This window comes from Mastomys coucha, unplaced genomic scaffold, assembly GCF_008632895.1.
Source record: "Mastomys coucha isolate ucsf_1 unplaced genomic scaffold, UCSF_Mcou_1 pScaffold19, whole genome shotgun sequence".
Taxonomy (NCBI): domain Eukaryota; kingdom Metazoa; phylum Chordata; class Mammalia; order Rodentia; family Muridae; genus Mastomys; species Mastomys coucha.
In genome coordinates, this window is record NW_022196901.1 from 2,154,428 (window position 1) to 2,168,613 (window position 14,186).

General features: G+C 39.5%; 1 protein-coding gene across 10 annotated transcripts in view; it reads right to left on the reverse strand.

Moving 5' to 3' along the window:
• Cdk14 (cyclin dependent kinase 14) overlaps positions 1–14,186 on the reverse strand; it is a 596,871-nt gene that overhangs the window by 413,235 nt on the left and 169,450 nt on the right. For all 10 annotated transcript variants that reach the window (XM_031379952.1, XM_031379953.1, XM_031379950.1 and 7 more), the window contains one exon: positions 3,544–3,623. In XM_031379952.1, coding sequence (XP_031235812.1) covers positions 3,544–3,623 — 80 coding nt within the window. The remainder of the gene's footprint in view (positions 1–3,543; positions 3,624–14,186) is intronic.

Consider the following 14,186-nt stretch of genomic DNA (forward strand, 5'->3'; position numbering starts at 1 on the left):
ATCTGTATACAGACAGGGACAGAATAATAACTCAGAGACAAAGTGACAAGACACCCATCTATAAGCCAAGAAGGAATCCTTGAAAGATCCTCTCTCACGGCTGTAAGGAAGAGACTCGTAATACCTTGACATTGCACTATCAGCTTCCAACACTATGAGGCACTAACAATCATACATCATCTGATTGGGCAATATATCATCTGAAGTACTGTGTCCTAGAGGCCTGGCAGCCTGCTAAGGTAGTTCCATGTTGTCCACACAGTTAAAACCCAGAATCCTAGACCCCAAGGCCACTCAGTAAAGACTGCCTTCGCTAGCAGTCAACCTCTGATTTGCACGGAATGTTCTTGGCCTCAAAGACATTGATCTTTCCTCTTACTTCTGCTCCTAGCCTTTCTCTGGCCTCTGGTGTCATCCTCCTGTACCTCAGGTGCTCCAGCATTTTATAGATCATCATAACCAATGACATGATCCGACCCCTACCTTCTGCAAGGTTTCCAGGGTCCTAAACTATGAAATGGTATGATGGGCTGAACTATGCCTTTTCCCGTCAAAAAATTTTGTATGCTGTAGCCCAAACCCTTAGTGTGTAGCTGGCTGTGTGTATGAACAGAAGTTAAAATGAGGTCATTGGGGTAGGCTCTAACTCAGTCTGAGCAGTGTCCTTATAGAAAGAAGACATCTGTATACAGACAGGGACAGAATAATAACTCAGAGACAAAGTGACAAGACACCCATCTATAAGCCATATTAGCCATATAAGCTTATATTTAAGATGTTCATCTTCCAGAATAGTCAGCTAAGTATACCTCTGTTCTCAATTTAATACAATAAAACTCAAAATCTTAGGATTTTGCTAAAATATGCTGTTCATATTCAACAGCTGAGCTCCATCCCCAAACCGTTAGGTATTTTCAAATAGATATCTCATGAACTCAGAACTCAAAATGCACAAAGAAAACACTCCTATGGAGCAAAACCCACTGATTGTCACATGACTAGACACTAATTGAAACCACCTTATGAAAATCATCCCTACTCTTTACTCTGGGCAAAGACACTGAGTGTCTACATCTGCTCATTTTCTCTATCTGTCTAGACAGTAACTTCTCCATCCCGTCATCAGCTTATCACCTTATTTCTAGCTGTAGGTCCAGCTGATATCTTAGCACACTTCACTAGTGGAGAACCTTCCTGAGGATTCACAATGCTTCTGAAATGATCTGGCATTTCTACGACATGGCATATTATTCTTTGACTTATTATTTCAATCTTCTGCCTGCCACCTGGATGACAGATTCCTCATGAGCACCATCTGTATCGAATACTCCATCTTATTTACTGACTCTAGCTTAATGATGCTCTACAAGTCATTCTGTAAGCTGTTGCAGGGACGGTGTCAGGCAAGGTCACTAACTTCATTAAAACTCTACATATGAACAGAGTCGGGGGAATACGTCGCCTTCCAGTAAGAACTGTAATGGAAATGATCAGGGTTAATGGCATGGGGAGCTGCATAAAGGTGGGTGAGAAAAGAGTTAGCTGCTATTTTAGACAGAATGGCCAAAGGAAATTCCTCTGAGAAGAGAACACTTGAGTTTATAGCTGGTATCTAAAAGCAGCCAATGAAAAGCCCTCAAGGCAGAATGCATGTGAGGGCCCTGAGATGAGACACTACAGAACAATGGAAAAGAAACGGAGTCAGCGTCCTTGGTCCAGGGTGTTAAAGGGGGCATTAATAAAACATGGCTTGCACTTTCATGTTATGATAGCTTCAAAATAGAGACAATAAGAATGGCAAACTAGAGAGTATAATATAAGAGTCACTGCAACAATAAAAGGAAGAGCTGATGACGCCTGGTCTACAGTGAAGAGATGTGTATCAACTATGCACAGAGCCAAGCCAGCTTTTAGAGGTTTACCCAACAGAACTACCTTTGGCTAATTTGGGTAGGTAACACTGGGCATTACCATTACTTGTATAAAGAGAATACTGCACGGGATGTGATTAACCAGAATTAAATTTGTATTTTAGGCAATTTGTTATACCAGCTGTACTTGGTTGTGATATCTTATTCTCCTCAGAGATTGTTGAATTCGAGGGTAAATCGCAAGATGGTTGATGGATGCATGGAATGGGCATGTAGACAAGGACTCAGCTAAACAAGCACATGTACAGAATTCAATAGTTTCCAACTGCTATTTATACTTAGGAAATGAATGAAATTCCTCAGGAATGAGTGTTTATCAGAGCAAAAAAAGTTTTTTTTTTTCTCTCCTTAGACTGTACAAACTCAATGGTCAGCACAAGATAAAGAGAAAAGCCAAGCAGAAAAGATTCTCTCAATCACATGCAATCTGCTAAAAAGTTAGACAACAGAACCCAGAAAAGTATGTGTTTAGTTTAGGACAAAGACAGTAGATAAACTTTCTAAGAAGCTTCATTTAAAGGGTAATAATGAAAGTCAAATAGAAAGGAAGAATGAGATGAGAAAGTAGAAATAAATAAGAGTTCAGTGAGAGTGTCCTGGCTAGTTCTATGACAACCTGACACATGCTAGAGTCAATCTGGAAGAGGGATACTAAATTGAGAAAAATGCCCCTACCAGACTGGCCTGTGGGCAAGCCTGTGGTACATTTTCTTGATGGATGATTGAATGTGGGAGGGCCCAGCCTGTTGGTGGTTGGCAGGTGGTAGGGGGAGGGAAAAGAAAGCAGGGTGCGCCAGCCTTGGGGATCAAGTAAGCAGCATTTCTCCATGGCTTTTGCATCAATTCCTGCCTCCATATTCCTACCCTGCTTGAGTTCTGTGTCGAACCCCTTAGATGGATGAACTGTGATATGGAAGTGTAAGAAAAATAAACCGTTTCCTCTCCCAAGTTGCCTTTGTTCATGGTATTTTATCACAGCAATAGAAACCCTAGCTAAAAGAGAAAGAGGAAGAGAAGATGGAAGAATATCGAATCATCATTGTTATCTTCGTCATCATCATCAAATAACAACCAATCCAGATGATAACAGAATGTACTTAATTCATCAATACCTTCAAAAATTAAGTGATAAATCTCCAATACATCATTTGGATCAGAACAAGACCTCGCACTAGTCTACTTGATGGGAGATGAACTTACGTCTTAGAGAAAGATAATTTGCATTTTTAAATGATGTAGAAGTGAAGTTACTAATCCTAAGTGTTATGGCAGCGAACTGTAAAATTTCCACTAATAGGATGGTTCTCATTAAGAAGTGAAACCCTCCTATGCATGAGTGAACAAGGCAAAAGACAGATCAACTTCATTTCGTAAGACTAAAGCCTTATGCAAAAAAAAAAAAAAAAAAAAAAAAAAAAAAAAAACAAAAAAAAACATTTACTACATTATAAGAGAACTCTTAGAAAAAATAATGGGGGGAGCGAGGATATTACAACATGAGGCATTTAACCATGTAACCGCCATGCTTGGCGTGTCTGGAGATGCAGAATGCTTACTGTGCTATTAGCAGCGCATAACTACAGAATCAAAGGGAGAAAACTGGCATGCCTACCTTCCCTGATGGCCGTGAAGGGTGTGCCCTCCTCCTCCTGCAGCCTGATGACCTTTAGAGCCACCAGCTTCCCATTCACCCTGCAGGAAACCAAAGAAGAGAGGAAAGTGATGTTACAGAACTCTAGGGCAGTTTTGGTTCTAATTATGCTCCCTAACATTTCTATTCTATGAAATTTTGCATGTACAGTGTTAATCCCATGGACAGAGGCTTGCTTCTCAGCTTCCCTCCCTACTTTTCTCTCTGGACAGCACTCACCTGCACACACACACACACACACACACACACACACACACACACAGCACACCACACCATCTTTTGCATTTTTAAAATAAGAGCCTCTGAATAACTGCATTAGACCCAGTTGTGTTTTATGTTATATGATCAAAAACTTGATGAATATACTATTACAAATTACAAAAGACATAACCAAAGCGGACGGTTCTTTTAAACACTTTCTGCGTGTGTGTCAGCTCTAATCAAAAGTAAGATTACACTATGGGGATAATGTTTTATTCAGTCAACTACAAACATCAAAGAAATAACTATATATTCCAGTCCTCTTGATTGCTTTATTTTCAACATTTAATATGCCTGGTGGAATATTTCCTCTGGTTGCCTTGTTCATTAAAATGTTTTAAAGGAGATATGAAAATTCAAAAATACAAAAAAAATTTAAAGAAAACCAAACCATCATAACATGACTCTTCAGCCACCCAGCTCCTTTGTTCTGAAGCCAGCATTCATCACTGTTCAGATACACTCTCTGGTCTAGAGACCTTTCATATTTATACATTGATTAGATAGGTACATTTACGTCGCATAAATTGACAAATACATATACACATGCAGAGTGCAGAAAACCACATAGAAAATGTTGGTGTATGATACATCATATATATATACATACTAGTGTTCAACTGATAGGCATTTAGTTTATTCACAATTTTCTGTTTCTACAGTGATATAGTGGATATTCTTATATACTTTCCCAATAATTTTAAATGTGGGAATAACAAATTCCTAAAAAAATATAGATACAAGGTAAAAACACGTATAGAACTGTGAATATTATTTTTAATGAAAATTCAAATTTTATTCCTTATAGCAGAAATCAATTTCCCTTTCCCATAGCATCAATGGCAGTTCCTATTTCTTCCTTCTGTCATCTCTATGATATCAGTATTTGGTTTTGCTAATCTTATAGTTTCTTATTATAATTTTGATTGCTACCAGAAATATTCAGAAGAATCCAAATGAAGAGTTCATGTGACCCAGAAAATCCTGTGTCTGAAATATGAATGCTAATGCCTTTAAAATAAATAAATAAAAATGAAAATCACAATATCTAACTAACATGCTGTTCAAAAAACTGCCTGACCCAGAAGGGAAATCCAGCAGCCAAAGTCCTCGTCACAATTCCACTGCCAGGTGGTGTTTCTCCATGAGCCCAATGAAACTCCGATAATCCTGGTGACGGCAATGGGATATGGACATCCTGTTACAAGGCTCCACCTTGTGCAGACTTTCTCCTGGAAGCCAAGACTTGTGATGCATCGCCCTTGTCTCAGCTAAGAAGAAAGACTTCAGGCGTTTCTCTTCAGCGACCTCCTTTCCTGAATGCATCATCTTGACTTTTCAGCTGGCTTCAGAGCCTGTGAGCTTCACTTTGTGCTACAGGACTAAGGGAGCCTTTGGCAGGGCTTGAGGCTGCCATCATCAGAACTGACATCTGCACAGACTTCTCAGCCCAGCTGAGCTCATCAGTGGCTCCCACAGGGGACAGTGACTGTTTCCAGGAACGCCTTGGAATTTTCCCCTCACTTACAGACATTTTCCTCTCACCCATAAAACATTCTCTCTCTCTCTCTCTCTCTCTCTCTCTCTCTCTCTCTCTCTCTCTCTCTCTCTCTCTCTCTCTCTCTCTCTCTCTCTCTCTCTCTCTCTCTCCTCACACACACACACACACACACACACACACACACACACTCCAACATCTTCCCACACAGCTGTCTATTTCCCCTGAGAAGCATCAAATTCATCTAATTCCTGTACCAGGAAATGAATTCTGGAGCTCATGCTTCAAACATACCCTCAGACTATGAAACAAGACTGACAATTAGCATATCTGAAAGCAAAGAGCAAAGGCTTGAGTTAACTTACTCCTGGGATGCAACTCAGTGAGGTAGAAATAAGAATGGCCCTCATGGGCTCCTATATTTGAACGTTTAGTAATCAGGAACTGGAATTGTTTGGAGTAGAAGCATCAAGAGGTGTGGCCTTGTTGGAGAAAGTGTATAACTGGGAGTGCACTGTGAAGTTTCAAAAGCCCAGTCAGTCCCAGGTGCTCACTCCCTCTCCCTTTCCTTCTCCCCTTCTTCCTTTCCCTCTTTCCCTCTCCCTTCCCCCTCCCCCTCTCCCTTTTCTCCCTCTCCCCTTCCCCCTCTTCCCCTCCCACTAACCCTGTCCCTCTCCCTCTCTCTCCCTGCATATGGATCAGAATGTAGTTCTCAGATACTGCACCAGTGCCACACATGCCACCATGCCCTCACCCTGATGATAACTATGGACAAACTCTGAATCTGTAAACAAGGCCCCCAATTAAATGCCATTTGTTTTATAAGAGTTGCCTTGATCATAGTGTGTCTTCTCAGCAACAGAACAGTGACTGGCACAGTCAGAATCCATGTGAGCACGCTCAAAGATCATTCTACATCATTCTATGGTGATAAAAAAAATTTCTTCTGAATTTACCTTCTATGAATACAAGAACCAGCTTCATGGAATAATAATTCTGCAATTCCAAGAACTGAAACTTCAAGTATTAAGATGTCAAGGTGATTGGTTGGTGGGTTAGTGGGCTGGTTGGTTTGTTGGCTGGTTTTAAATTTTTATTTGGTTGAATAAGCCTGTTTGTTTTATCTGCATATAAGCCTGTTCATCAGGTCTGTACGTGATGCCTAAGGAAACCAGAGATAGACATCAAAGCTGCTGGAGCTACGGATGGTTGTGAGCCACCATCTGGGTGCTGGGAATCTACCTCAGGTCTTCTGGAAGAGCCTGCACTCTTATCTTCTGAGTCTTCACTCCAAGACTCAGCTAGTGGCTTCAGGGGACTATCGTCATCTCAGTTGTTGCTGAAACTGATGTTGTACATATTATGTCATATGCAACTAAAACTGTCTTTAGAATTTAACTTCCAGATATAAAGAGACTGCTTCATTCCTTGGTGTGTGTCCAGTATCTAGAACCTTCCAGACACAGAGTATACTTTATAGAATGACTACAGATGTTGTTGAGTCATGGAGATTTTGCCCTTCATTAATGCCAGATAAATATAAAATAAGGTTGAAAACTTATTTCTAAAATTTTCAGAGACACCAAAACTTTTATAAAGCTTTCAACATCTTCATTTATGTTTGGCTTCACAATTTCTCAAGCCATCTCTTCAGTTGCTTCACTATTTCTGTTTTCCTTTTGTTTGGGGGGGTGGGGGCTTTTTGGATTTTGTTTGTTTGTTTTACATGTATATGTATACTGCAGATTAAAGGTAAAGTCTTTCTGATTTTTATGCAACAATGATAAGTTTTCCTTTCATGAAAGTTTTAGAATTTGTAGAATGCTTTGTTAATTAACCTTTTTACACCAAACAGATGCACTGCAAAACACTTACAATCCTTTAATAACCGAAGCACAAAGCACTAATCAGCATCTCTCTCTTCTCTAATGGCTTCACAAATTTCCCATGAAAAATCATATTGATCATCAAATTGTTCTTTAGTCTGAGTCACTGTGACTTTCTTCTTTCTTAATTAGATTTTTTCTACAAGTCTGGACACTCGCAAACTGCTGAGTACTTAAGTTCCAAAGTCCTGTAAAAAATGTTATATCACAGGCTCAACCATTCTATAAAAGGTCTTTGGCAATAATAATATGAAATTTTCTAATGTTCTAATTTCAATACATATATATGTACAATATATGTTTAATATATATTATAATATATGGCCAATCTATGTTTAGTAATATATAAATATATATATTATAATATATGGCCAATCTATGTTTAGTAATATATAAATATATATATTAAAACTTTATTTTTATTATCCGAAGTGCTCAAAATTCTATGCTCCTAGCCATGCATGTATATCACTTCTTAGGGGTATCAAATTAAAATGCTATCTATCCTTTAAAAATAATGTCATATTTTCTAATTATCTTGTAGTTCATAAACTACTTTAGGAGAGCTTAAAACATGCAATTCAAACCATGATTTAAATAAACACAAAATTCAAATTGAATCAATAAATCAGAGATGTTTACAGAAAAACATTGAGGATTCTCCTTTAACAAGTTATATTAATTAAATCACAAGCTAATGAATAAAAGGCAATCAAGGTTTGATTGCCAGTGGAAACATTAATTCAGATAAATAACATGGTGATAAAAATATGCCTTAACTTGTGTTAGTACTGCCATTCTTTTGGAGATATTGCCAGCTTTGCTTCTACTTGCTATATGTTACACATGGAGCCATTTTTCTCCATACACAACCAGAATTAGCAACAAAGGTGAATGAGTTGCCAAATGCAACACAAGGCAGAGCTGCAGAAATAGGTATTGAGAGAACTCCATTCAACAGAGACCTGGGGATACTAGGTAGCCAGGCAGAGTCATGCTGAAGTTGGAGCTATCTTCTAACAGATTCTTACCACAGATCCAAACCTCTAACCTCAGAAATTGTGTCTACAATTCCGTGTGTCCCCCTACACGCGTAGATACAAAATTCTCTTAATTCTCTTGTGAGAGTGAAGCCTGAAGTGCAGAATTTTTAAACAAGAAGCAACCACCTACTGCTTTTTTCATTTTATCCATCCATCCATTCCTTTATTTTTCTTTACAACCTCTAAAGAGAAACTCCCTACTTTGATCAAAGCACAGGTTCTGATTTCAAAAGATGGCGCACAGAGAGAATTTCCATCAAGAGGAGTGGTTCTCAAAGGCAAGGCAGAGGTCTTCCATTCTGTCAGCTGCTGCAAATTAATAGGATAACTTAGTACAATGAAACAAAATTGCAAATATTATCTTGGAAAACAGTGTTCAGGTGCTAACATCTAGAAGAAATTGTATCTGGAAAATATCACGGAAATTAAAGCAGGATACCTAAAAGAAATTTAATATAGCTGGGAAATTTAATATAGTGTGTCTCTCTCATCCGTTATGATCTTGTATCAGAAGAAAGTGCTGAGGAAAACAGTTGCCTGGGAAGCCAGATGCATGGCTTTTATTTGCTGGACTGGTACTGAGGAGGCATTAGGAGCTAGGACAGGGAGCTGCAGCGTGTTCAGAGCAGTGTTGGGCTGAGTTTATAAATTTGGGAAAAAGTTATATAAAACAATTAGGAAAACTATCCTAATTAGAGTTCATTTACTAACAAGTGTATTTAAAACTTGTTCAAATATTCAGTATCAAGTATTAACACTTAAAATATTGGAGGCTGGAGAGATGGCTCAGGGGACACTCTTCTTGAGGATCTGGTTTCAATTCTTAGCACTCAAATGGCAGTTCCAAGCTATCTATAATTCCAGGTCCAAAGGATCAGATACCCTCACACAGATATCCATTTAGGCAAAACATCAATGCACATGAAATAAAAATAAATAAATAATTTTTAAAAATTTAAAATATTAAAGTCATTTGACTTTTTTATTCATACATGAATGAGAATCTGCCTCAAAAATACTTAACCACTGTTTTCTGGAATATCCTGACAATGCTAAGTTCCATACTTACTCGAAGAGAGAATTTAAAAATTAAATAGTTAGAATTTCAAGGAGCCACTTGCCCTAATATATATCAAACGATGTAGATAGAAGTGGAAAGAGACTCATACTAATTCTTGTTAAATTAATTTATTTTTTAAGTAAAATCTACAGTTCATAAAATAACAGTATAAAGTCTATTTACTAGGATGTGACTAAGATTATAAAATCTGAGGATTTAATACAGTGAGCAAAGAGTACATTCAATCACTAACTACTACCTATTTAAAAATATGTTGCTACTATAGCATAACTCATAATTTGAAATGTTTTAGCAAACATCCAAACTCCTCATACACAAAACAATGGACATTTTGAATATAAATAATGATTACAACAGAACACAGAACTGTGTACATTTCCACAGTGTTAAGCTGATCAGTCTTGTACTATTCTGAAACTGGGATCAGTTAATAAAATATTTTAGAGGCTTGTTTGAACAAGGCAAGTATAGAGGATAGTTTAGTGCTCTAGGGCTCCTCATTTGGTTGAGGGTTATACACATCCTAGGCTTACAATAGTGCACCTGGCAGCCTAGATTCTTCATCTGAATGGACTATAGATACACAGCCCTCTCCAAGCAATGCACCTAGAAACATCAGCACCTTTAACCTCCACCAGCAATGGACTTCACCTCCTCCCATCCTTGACAACAGTATGTGTCCCTTATCCCAATAGCAATCAAATTCAGATAGTCTCCATTCAGGTATATCCCACAACACAACTGAGTTCAAAGACGAGAAGGACCAACCTGGCCTGAACTTGTTTTGGGTGCATGTGCAGTGTCTTAGGGTTTTACTGCTGTGAACGAGGCACTGTAACCATGAAAACTTCGATGAAGGCAAACATTTCATTGGAGCTGGCTCATACTTTCAGAGGTTTACTCCATTATCATTGTGGTGGGAAGCAAGGCTTCATGCAGGTAGACATGTGCTGGAGGAGCCAACTTGATCTGAAGGCAATAGAAGGAGATACTGTCTTCCACAGGCAGCCAGGGAAGACTACCATCCACACTTAGGAGAGCCTAAACACAGTACCTACACAGTGATGCACTTCCTCCAGTATGGTCACACCTCCTCCAATAAGGCCACATCTCCTCATAGAGCCGCTCCCTATGGCCAAGCATTCAAATACACGAATCTATGGCAGACAAACCTACTGAAACCACCACAGGCAATAAGGATAAACGGTGGCCTCTAGCAGGGAAATCCTTTTGATTACAATTTTCTGCCTCATACCAATGATTAAAATCAGACATATGTAGAAAGACACGTGAAATAGAAAAAAAAAATCACTTTCTGACCTAATCTATCAATTGAAATAGAGAACCACTCGAATTACATCTGGTTAGTAGGAAAGTCCTCCTTTCCTCTTCAAGTCCTTAAAAGGAATTCCCTAACAATATTTGGGGCTCGTGAGCATCAGCATTCACATGGTCCACAGTCAGTTGGGACAGTATCTTTAGCCTGTACTATTGCTCTGCTCCGATGAAAATTTTCAATTCTTTGGATAAGAGGCCAATCACCTGGAAACCCCTGGCAACAGTAACACAGTTGCCTTGCAATCAGCAGATCTCAGTGACAATGAAGCCTTCAGAGAAGACAGTAGGCCTTCAATGGCCATGGGGCCTTTACTCTCATTGCCATGGCTAACGCAGTCCTTTAAAGACTCAGTGGAATTCAAACCCCTCTACAATCATTGGAATTCATTGGAATGTGTCATTATTTCTGCTGATGATGAGAAAACAAACAAGTGTCACCTGTGATTCTGCCCTTTCTTCAAGTTCTCAACCAACAAACAACTACAAAAATTACAAGCCCTCCCCTACAGTCCAGCCCTTCATTAAATCACGCTTGAACATTAATCTCTTATTCAACAAATTCTAATTGTGAGGATTTGAGTTTGTGCTTGGGATAAATAATAAGTAATAATACACTCCTGCACATAACAATCTTGACAGTGCATCCCAGGGGTCCAGCATCACGACCTAAAAATCAAATGAGTGGGATAATCTGCAGAGACATCAACAGACTCCCACCTCTCAAATGACACAGTTTGGTCATTTGTCAAATGATATCTACAATGGAAGGACACCAAACGTCCGTAAATCTTTAACTATATAATAAAACTAAGAAAACAACTGAGCATGGGGGTACTCTGTGGTCATCTCTTTAGCTTAAAATGTAGTGAATAAAGACACTGTAGTAAGTGATGCCTATTAGTCAGCACTTGCTTTACACAGGTCATAGAAAGATTCTACTAGAAAGTATGTTCCTCCTGGTGGGAGTTAACATGCTCCTTCACAGAATAAACCCAACGCAAATCTAACCACACCTAGATTTGAGTGCTTACTGAAAGGATATCATCAACCAATTGAATAATAGCCACTGAGTTGTAATCTGAAAAATCCAAATTATAGGACATTGTAGGACAAGCAAAGCTAAATAAATAAACTTCAAAGTAACACTGAGCTCTGGGTGTTATTAAGACATTCATATTTGTTTTAACTTTGCCATGTTAGAACATGATTTGTGTGTGTGTGTTTGTGTATGTGTGTGTGCGTGTATGTGTCCTTTGCATTCAGATATCCTCAAAGGCTAGAAGAGGCCATCAACACCCTTGGAGCTAAAGTTACAGGCCCTGAATCCTAGTACCCTACAAAAGCAGCAAAAGCTCTAAATGGATGTGCTCCAATCTCCAGCTCCACAGTTTTAACTTTATACAAGATTCCCCATCTTTCAAATAAACAATATTTTATGAGACAATAATACTAGGAGTTTTTCTCAAAAACCACTAGAAGAAATTAAATGAGAAAACAAGATGAGATACAAGGCTGGCCACGCTTAAAGCTATGTCACCGGTTGACAAGGGTTTTGCTGCACTGTGACTTCACAGGGGTTCAGCAGCTAGTAAGTTGTCATTGCTCCAATAAATAGCCTGCCAAAAGGAGGTGTGGTCAGGAAGCTGAGTTTCTGGTCAAGTGAAATATGTTAGCACTCACACCAGGGCACGAGCAAGGAAGAAAAGAAACCTAGGAAGACAAACCCTCTGGGGTATCAAGCCAATCTGGGCTGAGTGCTGGGAAATTAAAAGGCGGGTTCATTTTCCTGGGTTCAGCATGTGGGTGGTTGGAGATATCATTTGTTGACGTTAAGGAAGCTAAAAACTTGGAGATGGACATGCGTTCCAAGAATTTTGTTTGGTAAGATGCTGGACTGGAAACATTACATGGAGATGTAACTGACACACTGATATAAAATTTATGAGTCTGGATCTTGATACACAAATCTAAGCCAGACATAAATTTGTGATTCATCTGAACCACAGGGAACAGCCAGGACTCAGAGTTAAGAAAACACTCAAAAGAAATAAGGGGAAAAAGAAAGAATTTGCTGATCTAAGGATGATACTCTTGACCTGGAACAGGCTGAAGAGGGAGAGAAAGGACCATTAGACTACACGAAGAAGCAAAAGAATGAGTGGGCTATGAGCGGTAAATGTAGATCTCAGGTGGTGTCACACTGTCCCTCCTCCTTTGCTGGCCTCTTACACGGATGTCTTCCTGTCACTATAAATATGCAAAAAGTTCTGATATTGGGACCTCCCGCCCTGTCTCAGCTGAAAGCTTCCTGCTAACTGGCCGTCAGCAGCCTTCCTCAAGCTTGTCTGTCAGGAGGCACTAGCTGCCAGGTGTGCTGTGTTAGTGCAAAGCAAATCAGGATACTCTGTCCCCCATACTAGAAACTGAATTTGGCCTAAGGAGTCATTAAACTGGGACAGCCACAGAACACTGCATATGCAGACTGAACATGCCAAAAGGTGACCATGCCAGAACCTGGGACTTTCTTCAAGGACTTTGCAACTATAGTACCTCTTGCCTTTTTAAATGTGATCCAGAAGTATGATTTCTCTCTAATAAAACTTCAACCTGCTAGCAAGCACCTGGTGCTGATGCATCAAACTACTAATTCTATATTTCTGTCCTACTCATGACAGGCACTGGTAACCTAGCTTCCTCTTTTCTCATCCTCAAGAGAATAAAACCCAAATACAGGGAGGCCAGCACTGCGCTCTCTGGCATTGCACTCTGGACGAAAGCCCCACCCTTGTTTGGTGTCCTTGGCTTCATGTGTCTGTGCCTCTCTGTGTCCCCAGTCCTCGCTTTGTCACCCCACCTCCCCCTACTTTCCCAATCACGTTTGATGTTCATTCTCCTATGGAGGTCTTGCTCATGCTCCTCTTGCACGCAGGCCTCAGCCCTCTAACACTGACCACTAGGCTGGCATTCTACTCAGCCACTAGACTATGCAGGAAAATGTGCCTAGCAATAATTTCATGTACAGTCAGGGCTCAGTAGCAACAAATGAGCCAAGTGCTCACTTCACAAAAGAGAAACTGAAATAGCATGCAGTAGAGTCTCTACTACTCTAAGGTTCTTCAGCCAGCCTTTACCAAGTCACCCTGAAAACAGCAAATCCAAAGTTCTTAGAAGTTTCTTTCCTGCCACAGAACCAACTACACCTTTCAACATTTATAGGCAAGAAAATATGTGTTCTAGTTAAACCAGTTCATTGGTCTACGAGTGCTATATACAGTTTAATACTCTCCGAAGAAAAAGGTATTCAGGCATGACAACAGTTTTTCCACCCCATTAACCTCTATTCTACTTCAGAAATGTCTGGACCCATCCAAATAATAATCTGTTCCAAGTGTTCAAGCAGGACATACAGGAGGAAAACCACACTGGTGTCCTTGGGTTTGCTTCACAACATCCATTATTTTGAACATTCAGATACTTCGGAGCTACTAGCATCTTCC